General features: G+C 45.2%; 1 protein-coding gene across 1 annotated transcript; it reads right to left on the minus strand.

The window, feature by feature from the left end:
• Window positions 1–8230: 8230 nt before the first annotated feature.
• GNPTG (N-acetylglucosamine-1-phosphate transferase subunit gamma) lies at window positions 8231–24161 on the minus strand. The gene is made up of 11 exons (XM_056534954.1): window positions 24088–24161; window positions 22115–22169; window positions 21417–21484; window positions 20591–20645; window positions 19396–19479; window positions 19059–19152; window positions 12428–12542; window positions 12274–12356; window positions 11920–12051; window positions 11689–11767; window positions 8231–8407 (listed from the first exon to the last, which is right to left on the minus strand). Exons 1-11 carry the CDS (start codon window positions 24119–24121, stop codon window positions 8304–8306), a joined length of 903 nt encoding a protein of 300 aa, XP_056390929.1. The 5' UTR covers window positions 24122–24161; the 3' UTR covers window positions 8231–8303.
• Window positions 24162–24286: the final 125 nt, after the last annotated feature.

Genomic DNA, 24286 nt, shown 5'->3' on the forward strand with positions numbered 1-24286 from the left:
CCTCAGACTATGGTTGCCACTGGATACCGCGCTCCAGCGGATCAGGGTCGAGACACTTCATTGTGTCTATGGTCCGGACCTGCAGTTGCACGCCTCTAAGATAACGGGGATCTGGACCAACAATCTCGATATCAATAGACCATTCCATATTTTGTTTACTTTGTTTATTTTTATTTCGTTCATTTGATTTTGCTTTTGTTTATTTTTACATCTACTTACCACTTTACCTTTATCATGTGACACATCACCATGGTGATCGGGACACTAGACGGCCTGAAAATGTGAAAACGAGGCTTGGAACGCTGTGTGCGTGCGCAGATGGGCTCGTAGGTCTGGATAGTGGAAGCGAGGCTTGGAACGCTGCGCGCGTGCACAGAAGAGCCGATACGCTAATTCCATGGACGATCACCATGACTACAGGTCCTATGCACCCTCTGACTTCCGTTACAGGATCCGGGTGCACATGCGCAGTTAGATTTTACCCACGCTTACATTCTCCATTATGGCGGTGAGTGATTTTCCCTATCCCTGTTGCTGCAAACATTTGTTTTTAATGATTTTAATTCATATTTCACATTTGATCAGAACCTTAGTAGAAGTTGATGTATGGTTTTGGGGTACACGTATGTATACGTATATGGAAATTTGGATATATGTATGTGACATACATTATGCACTTTTAATATAATATATTTATATTGCTGTGATTTCATGTAACACTTATAATATTTACACTTTTTTACTAATTGGATTTTTAATTGTGTGGCCCATAAAAATGGGTCTTTATTCACTTGTGTTATGCTTGAGAAAGACCAGGAGAGCTGGTTGAAACGTCGCTGTAACTTTCACCTGAATATGGAATAAATTTCACGTTTTTTTCACCTATATTAATCTGTGTGCTGCGGACTTCTACTAATTTATATCTACATATGGACCATTGACCGGGGTCCGGTTCTGCGTGCACCACTACATTTTTTTTCTTGGGGGGTGCTACTTCCCTTGGATTGCTATATATATATATATACACATTGCTATATATATATATATACACATATAGTAGTGTAGTGCATAAAGGTTGGATGAGCCAGTCACCAGCCAATCCCTGTATGCACAGAACACATAGGTGGGCACAGTGTGTGTAAATTTTATTTATGGAGGCGCAGTGTGTATTAATGTATGCATATATGGGGCATAGTATATTAGTTTATTAATGGGGTACAGTATGCAGTTCATATGTACTGTATATATAATTCATTGAGGTACAGTATATTCATATGGGGGACAGTATATAAATCGGTGTGTAATATATGTACCGTAATTTGATTTGTGGGGCACAGTGTGTTGTTATGGATTTCAGTGGGGGGTGGGGGGCAGGGGACTTATCAACCTGTGTAGCGGAAGAGTGGTGCAGTTGCCCCTAGCAAAAATCACCCCTTTGCACAGGTTTTGATCTTCCCCAGTGTATTTTAAATTTTAGGGAGATTTAGGGAGATTTATCAAAACCTGTCCAAAGTTGCTGAGTAAAGGTGAGCGAAGTTACAGTGATTCGATTGGTCACGAACTTCTCGGCTCGGCAGTTGCTGACTTTAGCCTGCATAAATGAGTTCAGCTTTCAGGTGCTCCGGTGGGCAGAAAAAGGTGGATATAGTCCTAGGAGAAAGTCTACAGCCCACCGGAGCACCTGAAAGCTGAACTTATTTATGCAGGCTAAAGTCAGCAACCGCCGAGCCGAGAAGTTTGTGACGAATCTAATCCCTGTAACTTAGCTCATCTCTATTGCTGAGTTGCCCATAGCAGCCAATCAGATCGCTTCATTCATTTTTGAAAAGGTCTCTGAAAAATGAAAGAAGCGATCTGGTTGCTATCGGCAACTTTGCAACGTTTCCTCTAGACATGGTGTATATTGTAAAGAATTTCTGGGGGTGCACTGTTTCAGGGGCCACAATATGTTTTACAGGGCCAAATTGGGACCGAAATTCAGCCCAGGCATTTAAAATTACAAAAACCCACTGTTAGGCTGTGGGGTGAATGGGTTATGAGAAGGCGTCACTTTAATGATACATTCACACGTGCACAAAGTAGTACCTTATGAAGCCCTGGGCAGTGCAGGGGGACTGGGCCTGAACCTACCATTGCCTTTAAAAAGTGAACTGTCCCGCTTCCAATGAAGATAATGGAAGCAGTGTTCTGAGCAGTGAGGCTGTGCTGTTTTTGATGAGAAAAGCGACACATTTATCACTTCAGAAATTGTGATTTTTTTTGAGCGAGTGATTAGATGTCTGATTTGCTCCCATCTCTGGGACCCACACCTATCTAGAGTTCAAAGAGTCCCCTGTCCCCTCCAGCTTGGTTACAACCACTAGAAGTGGCCAGAAATCCCTAAAAAGAACTGAGCACGCTGTTATTACTCAGCTTGTATAACTAGTATAAAGACTAATGGGAGGTGCGTAAAAAAACGTAGCGCCACAAGCTAAGCTACAGAGACAGCATAGCCTTCAGTGCTACATACAGCCGACTAGGCAACCAGGCCTGAGGAAACAATAGAATGAATACATTTGTACATCCAGTTGGTTGAACGTGATTTGGAAAGACACAGTCCTGTCTATAAAAGGTCTCACAGCTTACAATGGGTATCAGAGCAAAAATCTTAACCATGAGGGGGAAAAGAACTGCCTGTACAGTGCAGAAACAATATTGTGAAGGCAAAAAAATTCTATTGCACTGAAGATTCCCACAGTGGCCTCCAAAATTCTTAAAGGGGTTATCCAGGAATATAAAAACAGAGCTAATTTATTTCAAAAATAGCTCCACGTATGTCCCCAGGTTGTGTGTGGAATTACAACTTGGCTCCATTCACTTCAATGACAGAGTGGGTAGGACTTTGTGGGTGCAGGAATTCCGGCACTGATCAAGGCAAGGAGTCACGGAGGTAGTAGTACCAACCAAACTGTTTATTAACAACAATGCAACGCGTTTCGCTGCGCATGCGCAGCGAAACGCGTTGCATTGTTGTTAATAAACAGTTTGGTTGGTACTACTACCTCTGTGACTCATTGCCTTGTTCAGCACTGGAATTCCTGCACCCACAAAGTCCTACCCACTCTGTCATTTCAAGTTCCAGGAAGGCTGCAGACGGGCACTTTTAATCCATATACGATTACCATTGTTGTGTATGTCGGTACACAACCTCTTTTGGTAAGCGGCGATTTACCCTCCCCCTTCCCGGTATGCTTGTTGCAAGTGATACTCCACAAGGAGTGCCTTTTGTTTTTCTCTTCCCATTCACTTCAATGGAACTGAGCTGCAGAACCACATCCAACCTGGAGACAGACAGGGAGCGGTTTTTGAAAGAAATCAGCTGTTTTTCGATTCCTGGATAACCACTTAAAAAAAATAAAAATAAAGAAAATATCAGAGGTTAGATTGTTTCTGAAGTAAGTAGTCAAAGTGATTTCCATATATATCAGAGGATGCCTGTAATTGAGATCATAATCTATTTAAAATGCTAGGAAGGATTGAAGAGTGAAACCTTAGAGAGATAGATAGGAGCCTGTCAAAGATGTATGAAATACTGACACATAGTACAAAATAACAGCTTTATTAATAGGACTGTAAGAACCAATCCTTTTGAAGTGGATCTTAAACTTTCAATACATAAAGTTCTTCAATTCTAAAATAAATAAAAGTAAGATTTTTTTCGGGTATGCACCATTTTCTGGTTGCGACTGTAGCCAGTAATATAAGCAACGTACGATAGCAGCGTCTAGTTATATATAGAGTAAAAGGCATTTTATGATGCTACCCCTCTATTTGTTTTTTAGATTGTCATTGCTCCCATTGGGGTTCACAATGTAAATTCTAAATTTGCTTAATTTATTTTTGGAGAATTGAAGGAAACTTAAAGTGTAGCTCCCACCAAGTAATATATAATCTAATATGTCCCTACCTATTAGTAATCTAGCCCTAACCCCCTACCTGGCTTTAAAAAACTTTTAAGTCGCTTTAATAGAGCAGATTTAGTGCTTCTAAATCTGCTCTATAAAGCAGGGCAGGAAGCAGCGCTTCCCAACAGGCACGACGTCACTGATGCCTTGCTGGGCGCTTGCTTCCGCCCTCAGATCGTCTATGCAGCGCTCCTGTCGGGAGCACGCATAGATGATCTGCCAATAGCACTGCAGATCAGACTTACCCATCCGGAGGATCAGCGCAGCAATGAGTGCTCGCGCTGCCTCCGGACAGGGAAACGGGCAGGGGGGGCCGTGCGCAAGGCCAGTGGAGCTGGCCAATGCGCGCAGCCCCAGCTATCAGCGTGCTCGTTCTTGCCTGTTTGATTGACAGGCGGGAGCGAGCACAGCAGTGCCTGAATTTCGACTCATTGCCAGGCTGAAATGAGTCGAAATTCAGTGGTGACGTCACTGCTGAATGCATTCGGCCACTAGGAGGGCGACCCGTAGTGGCCGAATTTAAAAGTGATTTTAAACTTGTTAAAAATCACTTTTTTTAATTAAAGTATATTACAGATATGTTGTAGTACTTAAGTACTACAACATATCATTTTTTTTACTTCATGACAGTGCCCATTTAAAGCGTAGCCGTCAGATCCAACAAAAAACATTTTTTTTTTAAATATATCACTCAGTGCCTAATCCTGACCATGTACATCTAATTTTTATGTGTCTAGCACCTTTATTTTTATATTACACTTTTAATTTAGCTTACTAGTCTGAATTCCTCTCAAATCGAGGGGGCGTGGCCACTGTGCAGGTCTCCGCCCCCTCCCTCAGTATGCTGTCTGCTCACATCTCCCCTAGCATTAGCAAAACTACAACTCCCAGCTTGTCCTCACTGACAGTAGCGGGACACAAGCTGACAGTGGGAGGATTTTTCCTCCAGCTCTGAGCCCTGCGCTCACAGCTGTCAATCAAGAAGTGTGTCCATGACATAGGTGATGACGCATGGACACAGCAGGACTAGTATGTATCCAAGCAGGCAGGGGGGCAGTTGTTTGACTGGCTTTTTCGGTATGAAATACTGAAAATGTTCTAATTAAAGCAATTGCAAAACCTATTGGTTATACATGCTTTACAACATATGAAAAGTTTTTGTATCTGACAGTGTCCATTTAAGCAAACATGCAATGTACATATTTTATGCCAGTGTTCCCAAAGCAGGCTTCCTCCAGTTGTTGCAAAACTACAAATCCCAACATGCCCGGACAGCCGAAGGCTGTCCGGGCATGCTGGGAATTGTAGCTTTGCAACAGCTGGAGGCACCCTGGTTAGAAGACACTGCTTTATGGAGATGTTGCTCTTAGTCTGACCACTAGTCCTCATTTGCCCTGAGAGAACTTGAGGGGATCTGCAGAGCATAATGGCAGAAAATCCCCAAATCCAGGTGGGTAAACCTTGTGGCCTCATCCCCAAGAAGACTGGAGGCTGAAATCACTGCCAAGAGGCTTCAACGAAGACTGGAGTAAAGGGTCTGAATACTTATGTCACTGCAAGATTAGTTTTTCCTGTTTAATAAATTTGAAAAGATTTCTAACATTATCATTATGGGGGATAGAGTTCAGAATGATGGGTTGTTAACATGGATTTATTTTTCATTTCAGCCGCAACATAATGTGAAGAAAAAAAAAAAAAGATTTCATTATTGTATATTCACTAAAGCAATCAGGTATTTCTGAACACTGAAGAGAAGTATGGTTTACTATATAGGCTTAAAGGGGTACTCCTGTGGAATTTTTTTTTTTTTTTTTTTAAATCAACTGGTGGCAGAAAGTTAAACAGATTTGTAAATTACTTCTATTAAAAAAATCTTTACCCCTCCAATACATTTTATGGGCTGTATACTACAGGGGAAATGCTTTTTCTTTTTGGATTTCTCTGATGTCATGACCACAGTGCTCTCTGCTGACCATTTTAGGAACTGTCCAGAGCAGCATATGTTTTCTATGGGGATTTTCTCCTGCTCTGGACAGTTCCTAAAATGGTCAGCAGAGAGCACTGTGGTCATGACATCAGAGAAATCCAAAAAGAAAAGCATTTCCTCTTTAGTATACAGCCCATAAAATGTATTGGAAGGATTAAGATTTTTTAATAGAAGTAATTTACAAATCTGTTTAACTTTCTGCCACCAGTTGATTTAAAAAGAGTGTTCCACGGGAGTACCACTTTAATCCTTCCAGTACTTATAAGCTTCTGTATGATCCACAGGAAGTTATTTTCTTTTTGAATTTCCTTTCTGTCTGACCACAGTGCTCTCTGCTGACACCTCTGTCCATGTCAGGAACTGTCCAGAGCAGGAGCAAATCCCCATAGCAAACCTATCCTGCTCTGGACAGTTCCTGAGATGGACAGAGGTGTCAGCAGAGAGCACTGTGGTCAGACAGAAAGGAAATTCAAAAAGAAAATAACTTCCTGTGGATCATACAGAAGCTTATAAGTACTGGAAGGATTAAGATTTTTTTAATAGAAGTAATTTACAAATCTGTGTAACTTTCTCGCACCATTTGATTTAAAAAAAAAAAAAAAAAAAAGTTTTTCAGCTGAGTACCCTTTTAAATTACAAAAAGTTGTAAACTAACCCGCACTGTATCAGTAGCCATAAAACACCACAGTGATGACAACCATGGTTTACATTACTGGCAGCAGTCATGGTACTGGAAAAAGTGTATAAACGAAACAAAAGTTAAATTACATACTGAATTGTTTTATTCTTTTAATGTCTGTATGGCCCTTTGTATAAGGTGGTTTAGATGCAAACTAACAAGAACGTTATGCTCTTTGGCTTAAAGGGGTTATCAAGGAATAGAAAAACAGAACTGTCTCCAGGTTGGGTTTGGTTCTGCAGGTCAGTTCCATTGTAATGAACGGAGCAACATTGTAAAATCACACCCAACCTGGAGCCTTTTTTTTAAATAAATTAGCGTTGTTCTTCTATTCCTGGATAACCCCTTTAAACTGTCACGGTCATTTAAAAAAAAAAAAAATCAAAAGTTTGACCTGGCTGCTGAGACCCCCACCGATCACTACATTGAGTTGGGAGAAGTGCTCAGCTAGGAGCTTTGCCTCCAGTCTTGTTGCTGCAGGTGATGAGCACCATAGACTTTCCATAGAATCCATCTTTTGCAGTGAGTAGAGAAAGGTTTCCCAACCAAGGTGCCTCCAGCTGTTGCAAAACTACAACTAAAACTGTAGTTTCGCAACAGCTGGGGGCACACTAGAATTGAGAGACAGGGAGAGAAGTGCTAAGCAGAACTTTCTCCGCACTCTGTGTGTGTGGGGGGGGGGGGTCTCAGCAGCAGACCACGACTGATCAAAACTTTTGACATGTCTCTGAGTTCCATAAAGTTAAAATTGAGGGGCAGCAGCCAAGCGCTGTTGCTATTTTATTCAAACAAGGGACATAAGACCCTCATTCCTTGTGATTGAGTAGTTTCCCCCCCCACTGACCAGACACTTATAACCTATGCCTGCAGATAGGTATAAGTTTTCATTATGAGAAAATCCCATTAGGGTAGGGTCTCGCATGCTGTATTTTACTATATTTTTGGGTAGCAAAATCAGTTGCAGAAAATATGCAGCAAAAATATGTAATGTGTGACCCTTCGTACGAGCAGACACACAAAGCTACAGCACATCCGCAGCATCAAATATGTGTGACCCTACCCTAAGGATGTATTCACACGTACAGTATCCTGTGCATATTTGATGCTGCAGATGTTCAGTCATTTTATTTACATTAAAATCTGCAGCTTCAAATCCTGCGCATCAAATATGCACAGAATTCTGTACGTGTGACCTTACCCCCAAAGCAGTGTTTGCCAACCAGGGTTCCTCCAGCTGTTGCAAAAATACAACTCCCATCATGCCCGGACAGCCAAAGGCTGTCCGGGCATGCTGGGAGATGTAGTTTTGCAAAAGCTGGAGGCACCCTGGTTGAGAAACACTGCCCTACAGAAAGAAATTAATGACCAAGTAAACATTGATTCCTCCAGTAGTCCTGCACTAGAGATGAGCCAACTTACAGTAAATTCGATTCGTCACGAACTTCTCGGCTCGGCGGTTGCTGACTTTTCCTGCATAAATTAGTTCAGCTTTCCGGTGCTCCGGTGGACTGGAAAAGGTGGATACAGTCCTAGGAAAGAGTCTCCTAGGACTGTATCCACATTTTCCAGCCCACGGAAGCACCAGAAAGCTGAATTAATTTATGCAGGATAAGTCATAAACTGCCGAGCCGAGAAGTTCGTGACGAATCGAATTTACTGTAAGTTCGCTCATCTCTATCCTGCACGTCTGTCACTAATGTTCATCTCGATCTCCGGTATCTCCTCGTAGATGTTTCTTTTCATCCTTTGGAGTCGGTGCGACTGAACTCACCGGAGGCAATTCTGGATTAGATGAACCTGGATGGGGACAGATACATATCACATGTTTTCTAGTTCAAATAAGGCATCAACAAAAACTATTTTTATTTGCATTGTTTCTATAAATCCATCTACAGAAATAAAATACATAGTAGATAGGGAGGGTGTGCCGCAAGTACGGGAGCTAATGAAAAGCCCACCCACTTGGCAGGCATGGACGGGGATGGAAAAGACTAGAGATGAGCCAACTTACAGTAAATTCGATTCGTCACGAACTTCTCGGCTCGGCAGTTGATGACTTATCCTGCATAAATTAGTTCAGCTTTCAGGTGCTCCGGTGGGCTGGAAAAGGTGGATACAGTCCTTGGAGACTTTCTTAGGACGTATCCACCTTTTCCAGCCCACCGGAGCACCTGAAAGCTGAACTCATTTATGCAGGAAAAGTCATCAACTGCCGAGCCGCGAAGTTCGTGATGAATCGAATTTACTGTAAGTTTGCTCATCTCTAGAAAAGACCCTCAAAAAGCACAGAATATAAGGAAAAATGGTGACTATTTTCTAATAATAAATGCTGGAAGACCCAGACCCTTGGGACACATTCACACAGTATTTATATATGAATGTAACTCACTAAAAATAAGGCAGTATAACTGTAACAAATGCCAACAAACTACAGGGTGGCCATTTATATGGATACATGGTTGTTGATAACTTCCTGTCTGTGGCACATTAGTATATGTGAGGGGGGAAACTTTTCAAGATGGGTGGTGACCATGACGGCCATTTTGAATCCAACTTTAGTTTTTTCAATAGGTACTCTGCCCCTAGATGTCTTATCCCCCTATGCAAAGGATTGAGATAGGATGTCTGATCGCGGGGGTCCCGCTGTTGGGGCAGCTGCATGTTCCCTCCGTGGTTGATGATGGGCAATACAGGGGCCGGGATATCGTGACGTCATGGCCCCTGTATCGCCCCTCGGCAGCCATGGAGTGATCTTCGCTCCGTGCAGCTGAAGAATGGGGGGTGCAGCAGGAGAGAACGCTGGGGACCCCCGAGATCTCTCCTGCAGCACCCCCTTCTTCAGCTGCATGGAGCGAAGATCCTTTAGATAGGGGATAAGATGTCTAGGGGCGGAGTACCCCAACATCTCCAGTACGGTCGAGACACCCCATCCATGTACCAGTGCTGGTGATACACGAGTACAGCGGCCGGACCCTTTGTAATCAGACATTTATCCCCTATCCTGTGGATGGGGATAGGTTTTAAAACACCAGAGTAACCCTTTAAAAGGGGAGGTTATCCAGGAATAGAATTTCTTTCAAAAAGCACTTCCCGTTTGTCTTCAGGTGTGGTGTGGTTCTGCAGCTTAGTTCCATTGAAGTGAATGGAGCCAAGTTGTAACACCACACACACACACACACACAACCTGAGGACAGACGTGGAGTTGTTTTTAAAAGAAATTAGCTCTGTTTTTCTATCCCTGGATAAAGGGGTACTCCGGTGAAAACCTTTTTTTTTTTTTTTTAAATCAACTGGTGCCAGAAAGTTAAACAGATTTGTAAATTACTTCTATTAAAAAATCTTAATCCTTCCTGTACTTATTAGCTGCTAAATACTACAGTGGAAATTCTTTTCCGTTTGGAACACAGAGCTCTCTGCTGACATCATGAGCACAGTGCTCTCTGCTGACATCTCTGTCCATTTTAGGAACTGTTAGGAGTAAAAGGAAATCCCCAAGCAAACATATGCTGTTCTGGACAGTTCCTAAAATGGACAGAGATGTCAGCAGAGAGCACTGTGCTCATGATGTCAGCAGAGAGCACTGTGCTCAAAAAGAAAAGAATTTCCACTGTAGTATTCAGCAGCTAATAAGTACAGGAAGGATTAAGATTTTTTTAATAGAAGTAATTTACAAATCCGTGGATATATCAAATTGAATTTAAAACACCGGCACTCCTGGATATACTATTGAAGCTGCTTTTATACCACTATAACAGACCCCTGATCCGCTGTTAAATTGAGTATTTCTAGAAAAAAATTATTCAGTGGTATTAGCGCTACTATGATGTATTATTGTAGGAACTGCTGTTACCCCAATAGTTGATTTGATAATATATAAAATAAAATAAAACTGCATGGAACAAATGTATATGGATAATGATTCTTTTACCCAATTTTTTGCTGAGTATGATGGACGATCTCCTTCTTGATGGAGGTTGTCTGAAGTGTTCTGGGTCTTTGTGCTGTATCTTTAAAAAGTGGTTCCTGCGCTGTATACGATCGTAGATAAAATCCTCCTTGATGCGATGCTCACGTGCTAGGAGAACGCCCCGGCCGGTGGCGTCTGCAACCAGCGAACGTGAAATAGAGAAGAAGCCGGGGTTGGACTTCCGGTGTTTAATGACTGCTCCTCAGGTACCTGTGAGCGCCAAGACTTCACCTGTCTGACGCGTTTCGGAAATGAGCGATTTCCTTTTTCAAAGCAGCTTTCACGTTCGCTGGTTGCAGACGCCACCGGCCGGGGCGTTCTCCTAGCACGTGAGCATCGCATCAAGGAGGATTTTATCTACGATCGTATACAGCGCAGGAACCACTTTTTTAAAGATACAGCACAAAGACCCAGAACACTTCAGACAACATCCATCAAGAAGGAGATCGTCCATCATACTCAGCAAAAAATTGGGTAAAAGAATCATTATCCATATACATTTGTTCCATGCAGTTTTATTTTATTTTATATATTATCAAATCAACTATTGGGGTAACAGGCAGTTCCTACAATAATACATCATAATAGCGCTAATACCACTGAATACATTTTTTTCTAATTTACAAGTCTGTACCCCTTAAAGGGTCACTCTCATTAAAAACATTTTTTTGCTATTGGACTCCTTATGGTAAATGAAAAATATTTCTAATATACTTTGTTTAAAAAAATGAAGTTTTCTATGTTTTATTTGTGCTTAAAAAAGCTGAAGGAGCATATTTTCCCCCAACTCATACACAGACTTAGGACCAAAGTCCAACCAACAGCATATGGCAGTTATGTGTGAGAGGAACTATGATTGGATGAGGCTGGACCCCCCCCCCTCAGCACTCCAGGCGGCACTTCCTGTGTTTGGACTTTGGTCCTAAGTCTGTGTATGAGATGGGGGAAAATGTGCTCTTGAGCTTTTTTAAGCACAAATAAAACATAGAAAACTTCATTTTTTTTTAAACAAAGTATATTAGAAATATTTTTCATTTAGCATAAGGAGTGCAACAGCAAAAATTAGTTTTAATGAGAGTGACCCTTTAACCCCTTTAATCCTTTCACTCACCGTTTTTCTGATAAGAAATGCCGTGTCTCGCCAGGATGCCTTGTAGTCTCTTTAGTTCCTCTGATAATTCGGTGTGAGCCTGAAAAGATGAACAGTATAAGACGTCCGACCACATCGCACGCTATAAAGCAGCGCCGAGCGGACGTATGTTTGTTTTGCAAAGCCAACTGGTAACAATGTTGTCGCCCGCAATGGTACAACGTCGCCAACCATGAGTACCTACGTACGTACCGCGCTGCACTGGTCCAGTGTGTCGAATGTCTTTGAATGAGTCTGGTTGGGCTTAACGTCACTTTCGTTCCCTATGGTCTTTTTTAGGTACCCGGCTTCTCGAAATATGTCTTGAAGCAGTTTCTTATATCCCTGTGAAGAAAAAACGGGAGAAGAGCTGCACTTTATATTCATGATCAAGATCAATTACATAACAAAGTGCTATTTACTCCATACACTATAGTGCGGTGTTTACCAACCAGGGTGCCTCCAGCTGTTGCAAAAATATAGTTTTGCAACAGCTGGAGGCACTCTGGTTGTAAAATACTGCTTTAGTTTGTGGCTGCTGAAGGTCTATATACACTGTGTACCTACCTGTTCAGTGATAAGTTCATCATATAAAGACTGTTCTGCTTCATCCCACTGTCTTCTCAATGCTTCTCCTAGAGTAGGGTAGACTGCAATCACAAGAACATTGGTTAATGGTGGACGAGGAGCCGCTGTCAGCGTCTATCCTGAAGGGACATACCTAGCAGGGAATGTGGGTGACACACCAACGGGGTTTCAAATGTCATAGCGTAGACGCACGTGCTCGGCTCCGATACCGCAGACAACTTGTTGCTCCTTCCACAGACCAAATGAATCTGCAGACACAATATATTATCATTAGGTAATGTTTCTAGACCAACAAGGGTGCAGGCATTAAATTAACCCTTACACTTTCATAAACAACATAGGGTGCAGGCATTAAATTAACCCTTACACTTTCATAAACAACATAGGGTGCAGGTATTAACTTTTACACCTTCCTAGTAGGGATCGACTGATATTGATTTTTTTAGAACAGATACCGATAACCTGTGAACTTTCAGGCTGATAACTTATACCGATATTCCCCCCCGCGTAGACAGCAGGCCCCATCCCCTTGTAGACAGCAGGCCCCATCCCCTTGTAGACAGCAGGCCCCATCCCCTTGTAGACAGCAGGCCCCATCCCCTTGTAGACAGCAGGCCCCATCCCCTTGTAGACAGCAGGCCCCATCCCCTTGTAGACAGCAGGCCCCATCCCCTTGTAGACAGCAGGCCCACCCCCTTGTAGACAGCAGGCCCACCCCCTTGTAGACAGCAGGCCCACCCCCTTGTAGACAGCAGGCCCATCCCCTTGTAGACAGCAGGCCCACCCCCTTGTAGACAGCAGGCCCATCCCCTTGTAGACAGCAGGCCCATCCCCTTGTAGACAGCAGGCCCACCCCCTTGTAGACAGCAGGCCCATCCCCTTGTAGACAGCAGGCCCACCCCCTTGTAGACAGCAGGCCCATCCCCTTGTAGACAGCAGGCCCACCCCCTTGTAGACAGCAGGCCCATCCCCTTGTAGACAGCAGGCCCATCCCCTTGTAGACAGCAGGCCCACCCCCTTGTAGACAGCAGGCCCACCCCCTTGTAGACAGCAGGCCCACCCCCTTGTAGACAGCAGGCCCATCCCCTTGTAGACAGCAGCCCTACCCCCCTTGTAGACAGCAGGCCCACCCCCCTTGTAGACAGCAGGCCCACCCCTTATAGACAGCAGCCCCCCCCCCTTGTAGACAGCAGCCACCCCCCCTTGTAGACAGCAGCCCACCCCCCTTGTAGACAGCAGCCCACCCCCCTTGTAGACAGCAGGCCCACCCCTTATAGACAGCAGGCCCACCCCTTATAGACAGCAGGCCCCCCCCCCCCTTGTAGACAGCAGGCCCACCCCTTATAGACAGCAGGCCCACTCCTTGTAGACAGCAGGCCCCCCCCCCCCTTGTAGACAGCAGGCCCCCCTTGTAGACAGCAGTCACACCCCCTTGTAGACAGCAGTCCCACCCCCTTGTAGACAGCAGGCCCACCCCCTTGTAGACAGCAGGCCCACCCCCTTGTAGACAGCAGGCCCACCCCCTTGTAGACAGCAGGCCCCCCCTTGTAGACAGCAGCCCCCCCCTTGTAGACAGCAGCCCCCCCCCCTTGTAGACAGCAGCCCCCCCCCCCCTTGTAGACAGCAGCCCCCCCCCTTGTAGACAGCAGGCTCACCCCCCCCTTGTAGACAGCAGGCTCACCCCCCCCTTGTAGACAGCAGGCCCCCCCCCCCCCCCTTGTAGACAGCAGGCCCCCCCCCCTTGTAGACAGCAGGCCCACCCCCCCCTTGTAGACAGCAGGCCCACCCCCCCTTGTAGACAGCAGGCCCACCCCCCCTTGTAGACAGCAGGCCCACCCCCCCCTTGTAGACAGCAGGCCCACCCCCCCCTTGTAGACAGCAGGCCCACCCCCCTTATAGACAGCAGCCCCCCCCCCTTATAGACAGCAGGCCCACCCCCCCCTTTGTAGACAGCAGGCCCACCCCCCCCTTGTAGACAACAGGCCCACCCCCCCTTGTAGACAACAGGCCCACCCCCTTGTAGACAGCAGGCCCACCCCCCCCCCCTTGTAGACAACAGGCCCACCCCCTTGTAGACAGCAGGCCCACCCCCCCCCCCTTGTAGACAACAGCCCCCCCCCCCCTTGTAGACAGCAGGCCCACCCCTTATAGACAGCAGGCCCCCCCTCCTCCTCTTGCAGACAGCTCACCTGCGGCTGTCCTTGGGTGTTGCCGCTCCGCTGTCCCGTTCTCCCGATCGCATCATGGCGTCCTATGGAGGAGCATGTGACATATATGTCACTCTGCTTCCTCCGTAGCATTACGCTGGGGGCAGGGGAGGCGGAGTGACGTGTGTGTCACATGCTCTTCCATAGGACGCCATGATGCGATCGGGAGAACGGGACAGCGGAGCGGGGCCGCATGCGCTAGACACATTATCGGCAAGGCTAGATGCCGATACCGATAACTTAAAAAATCGTGAATATCGGCCAATAATATCGGCCAATCCGATAATCGGTCGATCCCTACTTCCTAGACCACCAAGGTTGCAGGTATTAAAGGGGTACTCAGGTGGAGGACATTTTTTTTTTTAATCAACTGGTGCCAGAAAGTTAAACAGATTTGTAAATTACTTCTATAAAAAAAATCTTTATCCTTCCAGTATGTATTAGCTGCTATATACTACAGAGAAAGTTATTTTCTTTTTGGATTTTTTTTTTCTGACCACAGTGCTCTCTGCTGACACCTCTGTCCGTATCAGGAACTGCCCAGAGTAAGAGCAAATCCCCATAGCAAACCTCTCCTGCTCTGGACAGTTCCTGACACAGACAGAGGTGTCAGCAGAGAGCACTATGGACAGAAAAAAAAAAGAACTTTCTTTGTAATATACAGCCGCTAATAAGTACTGGAAGGATTAAAGGAGTACTCCAGCGCGCACTTTTTTCCTTTTATCCCGTCCGGGCTGCAAAATAAAAGAAAACACACTTTCTCTTACCTGCATACGCTCCCCCGGTGCTCTGGTACAGGCATTCTTCTTACTTCCTTTTAGCCCGGCACGTCACACGGAGCTTCAGCCTATCACCAGCCGAGGCGGGACATTGCTGCGGCCGGTGATAGGCTGAAGCTCCGTGTGACGTGCCGGGCTAAAAGGAAGTAAGAAGAATACAGCCCGGGGACCGAACACCTGTACCAGAGCTTCGGGGGCTCGTTTGCAGGTAAGAGAAAGTGTGTTTTCTTTTATTTTGCAGCCCGGACCAGATAAAAGGAAAAAAGTGCGCGCCGGAGTACTCCTTTAAGATTTTTTTTAATAGAAGTAATTTACAAATCTGTTTCTTTCTGGAACCAGTTGATTTAAAAAAAAAAAAAAAAACATTTCCACCGGAGTACCCATTTTACCATAATACCCTAATACACTTTTCTAGACCACCAAGGGTGCATGTATTAACTCTTAGGGTGCTTTCACGAGGAATAAGTTCAGTCAGGAAATTGTTGACTTCAGGCATTTTATCCATCATGCAGAATTCGTGCGAAATTTGAGGGGAATTAATGCAGAATTTCCAAGTGGAAATGAAGAGGAATTAAAGGGGTACTCCGGTGCTTAGACATCTTATCCCCTATCCAAAGGATAGGGGATAAGATGCCTGATCGTGGGAGTCCCGCCGCTGGGGACCCCCGGGATCTTGCACGCGGCACCCTGTTTGTAATCAGTCCCCGGAGCGTGTTCGCTCCGGGTCTGATTACCGGCGACCACACGGCCGGCGGTGTGTGACGTCACGCCTCCACCCCTCAATGCAAGCCTATGGGTGGGGGTGTGATAGATTATAAACGGGGTGCCACGTGCAAGATCATGGGGGTCCCCAGTGGCGGGACTCCCGCCATCAGGCATCTGTCTAAGCACCGGAGTACCCCTTTAAAGGAGGAGGCTATTCAATTCTACTTCTCTGGATTCCACACAAAATGGATTTTGTGAGGGGAAAAAAAAATTCTATTGACTTCAATGGGCTTTTACTTGAGGATTCCGCATGAACAAGTTCTACCTTCAGGCGGAACAGAATTCAGCGTCTGACTGCAGCTAGCAGAAAATCCTCAGTGTGAACCGGACAGCAGAAAGTCCATTAAAGTCAATTGAAAATGTCTTGATGAAAAAATGGGAGCAGAAAAAGCAAGCGGAATTACTCGAGAAAATTCCTCTGGAATTCCTCAGTGTGAACGCACCCTTATACCCTCCTAAACCACCAAGGGTGCCGGTATTAACCCTTACACTTTCCTAAACCACCAAGGGTGCCGGTATTAACCCTTACACTTTCCTAAACCACCAAGGGTGCCGTATTAACCCTTATACCTTCCTAAACCACCAAGGGTGCCGGTATTAACCCTTACACTTTCCTAAACCACCAAGGGTGCCGTATTAACCCTTACACCTTCCTAAACCACCAAGGGTGCCGTATTAACCCTTACACCTTCCTAAACCACCAAGGGTGCCGTATTAACCCTTACACCTTCCTAAACCACCAAGGGTGCCGTATTAACCCTTACACCTTCCTAAACCACCAAGGGTGCCGGTATTAACCCTTATACCTTCCTAAACCACCAAGGGTGCCGTATTAACCCTTATACCCTCCTAAACCACCAAGGGTGCCGGTATTAACCCTTACACTTTCCTAAACCACCAAGGGTGCCGTATTAACCCTTATACCCTCCTAAACCACCAAGGGTGCCGTATTAACCCTTAGTAGAATGTAGAAAAGAAAGAAAAAAAGCCTGGTGCACCCCTAGTGAAGCCTGTCAGGGATATGTAGAGAAAATTCGGGTGTAAATGTTTGCCCTTACTAAATGGTGTTTGCGCTAAGAGCACAACGCCTACAGTAGCATACCGAGAGAAATCATCCGGTGAACAGTCTCAGGATGGACCCAGTGCGGGGATTCCCTCGTCTGGTGCGGTAAATTAACAGAAAATACAAAAGTTATCCTATATCTTGGCGCATCAATCGGACCCAGGTATAGGTTCAGGTAGATTAATAAAAAAAAAAACAATGCGTTTCGACCCTGGACTAGGGTCTTCATCAGGTTATTACAGAAACTGTCTCATAACCTGATGAAGACCCTAGTCCCGGGCCGACACGCGTTGCTTTTATTAATAAATCTACCTGAACCTATACCTGGGTCCAATTGATGCGCCAAGATATAGGATAACTTTTGTATTTTCTGGGTATTAACCCTTACACTTTCCTAGACCAGCAAGGGTGCAGATGTTAACCCTTACACTTTCATTGATCACCACTGATGCTGGCAGTCACATCTTCACTACCATGGATAAAATGTTATTCTCTGCAATTTCATAGTTTTAAGTTATGTTTCATGTAGTTATAGTCTGAAATGTATTTGTCTAAATGTGTGGGTGCGAAAATATATAGTACAGTGGTCCCTCAACATACGATGGTAATCCGTTCCAAATGGACCATCGTTTGTTGAAACCATCGTATGTTGAGGGATCCGTGCAATGTAAAAACAGTGGTCTACAACCTGCGGACCTCCAGATGTTGCAAAACTACAACACCCAGCTGTAGGCCGTTGGCTGTCCGGGCATGCTGGGAGTTGTAGTTTTGCAACATCTGGAGGTCCGCAGGTTGAAGACCACTGGTATTAGAGGTTATACTCACCTGACCCCGCCGCTCCGGACCCTCACCGCTGCCCTGGATGTCGCCCTCCATCGCTCTCGCCGCATCCCCGGGGTGTCCCCTACGCTCCGACAAGGCCTCTGCTTCCCCGGCATCCTCGCTCTCCGTCGCCGCCATCACGTCGCTACGCACGCCGCTCCTATTGGATGACGGGACGGCGTGCGCAGTGACGTGATGACGACGATGGAGAGCGCTGATGATGCAGGGGATCCCGAAGAGGACGCTCCGGAGCCTCGAGGACAGGTAAGTGATCGTCAGCGGACCACACGGGGCACCGTAAACAGCTATCTGGTGGCAGCTGAAGCAGTCTGCGCTGCAGGATAGCCGTTTATGCGATGGCCCCGACATACAAAAGCATCGTATGTTGATGCTGCCTTCAACATGCGATGGCCTCTGAGAGACCATCGTATGTTGAAATGATCGTATGTAGGGGCCATCGTAGGTCGGGGGGGGGGGGGGGGGGGTCACTGTACTTACATGTGATCGCTATGTCGGCCCAGCAGCTGATAGCATCACTTGCTTTTGGAAGTGACTGACTGCTAAACTACTAACACTGCGACAATCTCTATAAATTGATAGAATAAATTGCATCTAATATATAAACAATCCAATAGTTACAGTCCTAGCACAGTGGCTGCTACATGAAATGCATTAAAAACAACTTTTGTCTTGTTGTCCAGACCTGTCAAAAGTTAAGATTACACCGAGTCTCACTCCTTGGACTAGCTACGATCAGGAGTTACGGGCGGGTGAAAAGCGCAGAAGCATACGCCTCATTCCCCAGCTGTTAACCAAATCCCACCATCTCTCTTCTCTGCATAGACTGATGCAACGATCGCATATGCTGGATGGCCAGGGAGTGAAGCGCATGCTGCTTCATACTTCACCTGGCTGTAACTCGTGATCTTAGCTCCGTAGTTAGAGTGAGACCCGGCGTATTTTCAACTTTTGAAATGTCTGGACAACAAGTCAAAAGTTGTTTTAAATGACACTAATGCTTTAAAAGTAGACTACAGAAGTATATAGTTCTTGATGACAACTAATAGTATTATCTATAATGCTGTGTATTACGGTAGATTTCGGTTGCAATGACTGAAGTTGTGTCACCTTTGTTTGTCGGTTTCTGTTTCCACAAGAATCTCCTGATCTCATCCACATGCCGGTGAATGTATTGTTCTCCATCTCCCATTCTTGCCATATCCTAAAACAGAACAAAAGTAGCCTCAGTACACAGTAAGTCATATGGAGGCTCACTAATGGTCACATGTTTATCCTATTAGAGAAAAGAAGAACAACGCAAAAAAAATTTGTAAGTTTTTCTTACTTTCCTCTGACAGGCCCCACTGTATAGTTTTTGCTGACATATATATATATATATATATATATATATATACATATATATACAGTCCTATCATGGCCTGAATGTCTTCTCAATAAAGCTTACCCTAAAATGCCACTGTAGGCGTTCCAGCGGAAGGTCTGTTCGTGCTGAGTTACATTGTGAAAAGGGCAGAACTCGTATTTGTATCTAGTATGGAGAAGAGAACAAGAGGATTATGACATGGAGACTGCACATAGTCCAGCAGTGTCTGGAAACATAATATATATTCTATTCCTGCTATATCCAAATCTGGGATGAATAAACACAAACGTAAGAAAAGGAAAAGAAAAAAAAAGGCAACTATTTTTTTTAACAATGTACAATATCATTTCTTAGTCCATGCTCCCTATTAGAGATGAGCGAACTTACAGTAAATTCGATTCGTCACGCATTACGCATTACGACTTTTCATGCGTAAATTAGTTCAGCTTTCAGGTGCTCCGGTGGGCTGGAAAAGGTGGATACATTCCTAGGAAAGAGTCTCCTAGGACTGTATCCACCTTTTCCAGCCCACCGGAAAGCTGAACTAATTTATGCAGGAAAAGTCATCAACTGCCAAGCCGAGAAGATCGTGACGAATCGAATTTACTGAAAGTTCGCTCATCTCTACTCCCTATAGACAAGCTAAAGGAGTTCTCCACTGGAAAACATCTAGGACAGTGGTCTTCAACCTGCAGACCTCCAGATGTTGCAAAACTACAACTCCCAGCATGCCCGGACAGCCAACGGCTGTCCGGGCATGCTGGGAGTTGTAGTTTTGCAACATCTGGAGGTCCGCAGGTTGAAGACCACTGATCTAGGGGACAAGATGTCTGATACCAGGGGTAACGCGATCTCCGGGCCGGCAGCGGCGGCATCCAGAACACAGAAGCTTGATGCTGCTGTGTCCGTGACGTCTCGCCATGCCCCCTCCATTCATGTCTATGGGAGAGGGCATGACGGCTATTACGTAGCCATCACACCTCCTCCCGTAGACATGAATGGAGGGGGCGTGGTGGATGTGGTCGCCAGTCATCCGGCACGGAGTGGAGTTCCCTCCCTGCATCGGATGATTGGGGTGCCGCATCGGAGATCCCCGCGATTAGACATCTTATCCCTTATTCTTTGGATAGGGCATAAGATCTTTTAAGGGAAGGACAAAAAGGGGTTATCCTGGATGTTTATATGGCAGGCCTATCCTTAGTAAGCCAGGGATCTTTGTCAGTGAAGCAATATTCTGCTGCCCCCTGCTGGTACCCCAATATCGCTGTTTACTTACGTGGATTCCACAAAACTGAAACACTTCCCAGCCAACCTGAAAAGATGTGGTGGTCCTGTAAAATACAATGCAAGTAACTATGAATTCAATAGCAGAACAGCTAAAACATCATTAAAGGGGTTATTCAGGAATAGAAAAGCAGAGCTAATTTCTTTCAAAAACAGCTTTACATCTGTCTCCAGGTTGTGTGCGGTATTACAACTTGGCTCCATTCACTTCAGTGGAACTCAGCTACAGACCACACCCAACCTGGAGACAGACGGGGAGCGGTTCTTGAAAGAAATCAGCTCTGTTTTTCTATTCCTGGATAACCCCTTTAAAGATAATACTTTTAAGTTGGAGTAGACTAGGACAGGGAAAAACCTGGTTGCAACCATTCACAAACAGCGCCACACTTGTACTCAGGTTGCATGTGGTATTGGAGCTCAATTCCATTCACTGTAAAGGAGCTGAGCTACAATAGCACAAACATGGGCAGTGTAAAGCCCCTTTCACACTGCCGGTATGCCCCATCAAACTCCCCCTTTTGTTTGCAGTTTGACGGGTCATAAGGGCCAATAACGGGTCCCGATGGACCCCATTATAGTCAATGGACTCCATTGGGTGCCGTTATTTTTGGAAAGAATAGCTATTTTTTCTCCGGCTATTCTCTATCCTAAAATAACGGGCTTCACACTGACGGAGACAACCTGCAGTGTGAATGTAGCCTAAAGCTGTTTCCGCCAGAATGTTGTCAGTTTTTACCAGTCCTATACAACCCTCCCTAATCCTAAACCATTTTATGGTGGGCCAGGATTAGAGTTCCCACCCATTAACCCTATGTTACCTGAGACTGGAGCGGGATCTGTCCTCGGCTGCAGCTTGTTTGCTTGTGATAAGAACGGATTGTTCAGTCTGAGAGAGAAAGGAGTATTACAAGCCATAACTAGAGATGAGCGAACTTACAGTAAATTTGATTCGTCACGAACTTCTCGGCTCAGCAGTTGATGACTTTTCCTACATAAATTAGTTCAGCTTTCAGGTGCTCCCGTGGGCTGGAAAAGGTGGATACAGTCCTAGATGACCCTTTCCTAGGACTGTATCCACCTTTTCCAGCCCACCGGAGCACCGGAAAGCTGAACTAATTTATGCAGGATAAGTCATCAACTGCCGAGCCGAGAAGTTCGTGACAAATCGAATTTACTGTAAGTTCGCTCATCTCTAGCCATGACCATAAGTTTATTGTAGAAGTCAATAGGAAACTAAAGTCGACTGAACCCAAATTCCAGCAGGAATGGCGGAAAATCTAGTCCAGTATTTTCCAGCTAGGATAGCTCCAGCTGTTGAAAAACTACAACTTCCAGCATGCCCGGACAGCCGTTGGCTGTCCGGGCATGCTGGGAGTTGTAGTTTTGCAACAACTCGAGACACACTGGTTGGGAAACACTGCTGTGGATACGTTATATATATATATATATATATACACATACACATACATACATACACAAACAGATCAGAATACCAAACAGAAGTGAAATCACTTACCCAAATGTATTGGGCTCCTCCACAATCTTCATCTTTGTGGCCGCCGCATCATAGACTGAAAAGACAAAGACGTCATGCCGGACGGGCAACCAATCACATCGATGCTTTTAATGTAAAATAACAGGAATCTGGTTGCTAAGGGGAACTAGCCTTAGCAACTGGTTCCTGCTGATGCCTGTTGTATAAAGATAATCTTTAACCCTTTAAAGGGGTACTCCACCCCCTAGACATCTTATCCCCTATCCAAAGGATAGGGGATAAGATGTCTGATTGCGGGGGTCCCGCCGCAATATAGCATGCGGCACCCATCTGTTGCATTGAGGGGACCGGGCGTGACGTCACACGGGGGCGGAGTCGTGACGTAACAAACTTCCGTTCCCGTGGTCAGGACCCAGACCCTCCAGCGCTTTCGGACCAGAAACAGGGGGGTGCCGCATGCTATATTATGGGGGTCCTCAGCAGCGGGACCCCCGCGATCAGACATCTTATCTCTATCCTTTGGATAGGGGGATAAGATGTTTAGGGGTAGAGTACCCCTTTAAGGACTTAGGGCATACCTCTACGTCCTGAGTCCGCTCCCGTTCTATAATGCAGGGCCCACATCGGGCCCGGCCTCTAACAACGGCTGGGACACGTGGCTAATAGCGCGCGGCATTAATCGTGGTGCCGCAAGCTATTAACCCTTTAGACGCAGTGTTCAAAGTTGATCGCCACGTCTAAAGTGAAACTAAACTAATGCCGGTTAGCTCAAGGGGCTGTTTGGGATCGGCACGGTGAAATCGTGGGACACGAGGAGGGTCCCCTACCTGCCTCCTCGCTGTCCGATCACCGAATGACTGCTCAGTGCCTGAGATCCAGGCATGAGCAGTCAAGCAGCAGAATCATTGATCACTGGTTTCCTATAAGAAACCATTGATCAATGTAAAAGATCAGTGTGTGCAGTGTTATATGTCCCTATAGGAGCTATAACATTGCAAAAAAAAAAAAAAAATTAAAAAAGATCATTTAACCCCTTCTCTAATAAAAAAAAAAGCTGTGTAAATAAAAAAAGAATAAACATATATGGTATCACCGCGTGCGGAAATGTCCGAATTATAAAAATATATCGTTAATTAAACCGCACGGTCAATGGCGTATGCGTAAAAAAATTCCAAAGTCCAAAATAGAGTATTTTTGGTCATTTTTTTATATCATGAAAAATCATCAATATATCATGAATAAAAAGCGATCAATAAGTCCGATCAATACAAAAATGGTACCGCTAAAAACTTCAGATCACAGCGCAAAAAATGAGCCCTCATACCGCCCCATACACAGAAAAATAAAAAAGTTATAGGGGTCAGAAGATGACAATTTTAAACGTATACATTTTCCTGCATAAAACCTATATAAGTAGGGTATCATTTTAACCGTATGGACCTACAGAATAAAGAGAAGGTGTCATTTTTACTGAAACATGTACTGCGTAGAAACAGAAGCCCCCAAATATGCCAAAATGGTGCGTTTTCCCTTCAATTTTGTCGCACAATGATTTTTTTTCCGTTTCGCTGTAGATTTTTGGGTAAAATGACTGATGTCATTACAAAGTAGAATTGGTGGCGCAAAAAATAAGCCATCATATAGATTTTTAGGTGCAGAATTGAAAGAGTTATGATTTTTTAAGAAGAAAAAACGAAAGTGCAAAAACGGAAAAACCCCGGGTCCTTAAGGGGTTAAATACACTTTATATCAAGACCTCTGCTTGCTGTCAATGGATACATATGAAAAAATCTGAAAGGACAGGAACTATTCCCTGGAATGGCTAGGAGGACTACAAGTCCCAGAATACCTTGGCATCACTGCTACAAGTCACTGACAATACTGTCACAACGACAAGTCCCACAATGGGTGACTGCATGAAATTGTGGAGACAAGGTCAGCACTGCTGGGACTTGTAGTCCGAGCTTCTGTTTATTGACGAGCAATCTGCTTACCGAAACACAAGAGAAGCCACAACCAGGGCGCCATGATGTTCAGTCACATGACTTCTCCGTCACCCGGAAGTGGAGCCGGAGAGCTGAGGGATTGATTCTATGGTTAACGTGCAGGAATGCGGTGTGCTGAGGCGCGGGCGGGCAGCTCTGTATCTTAGCGCCGCTCTCCCGTTACCGTCTATAGATGACGAGACCTGGG

The sequence above is a fragment of the Hyla sarda genome, chromosome 8 (assembly GCF_029499605.1).
Source record: "Hyla sarda isolate aHylSar1 chromosome 8, aHylSar1.hap1, whole genome shotgun sequence".
In the NCBI taxonomy this organism is placed as follows: domain Eukaryota; kingdom Metazoa; phylum Chordata; class Amphibia; order Anura; family Hylidae; genus Hyla; species Hyla sarda.

Bases quoted from the DNA above. Each gene is read 5' to 3' on its own strand.
- GNPTG (XM_056534954.1), bottom strand. From the start codon at position 24,121: ATGGCGCCCTGGTTGTGGCTTCTCTTGTGTTTCG. The intron at 22,170-24,087 runs GTAAGCAGATTG...TTGTCTTTTCAG, and splicing joins GTGGCTTCTCTTGTGTTTCG to TCTATGATGCGGCGGCCACA. The intron at 19,153-19,395 runs GTAAGCTTTATT...GTTCTGTTTTAG, and splicing joins GCCTACAGTGGCATTTTAGG to GATATGGCAAGAATGGGAGA.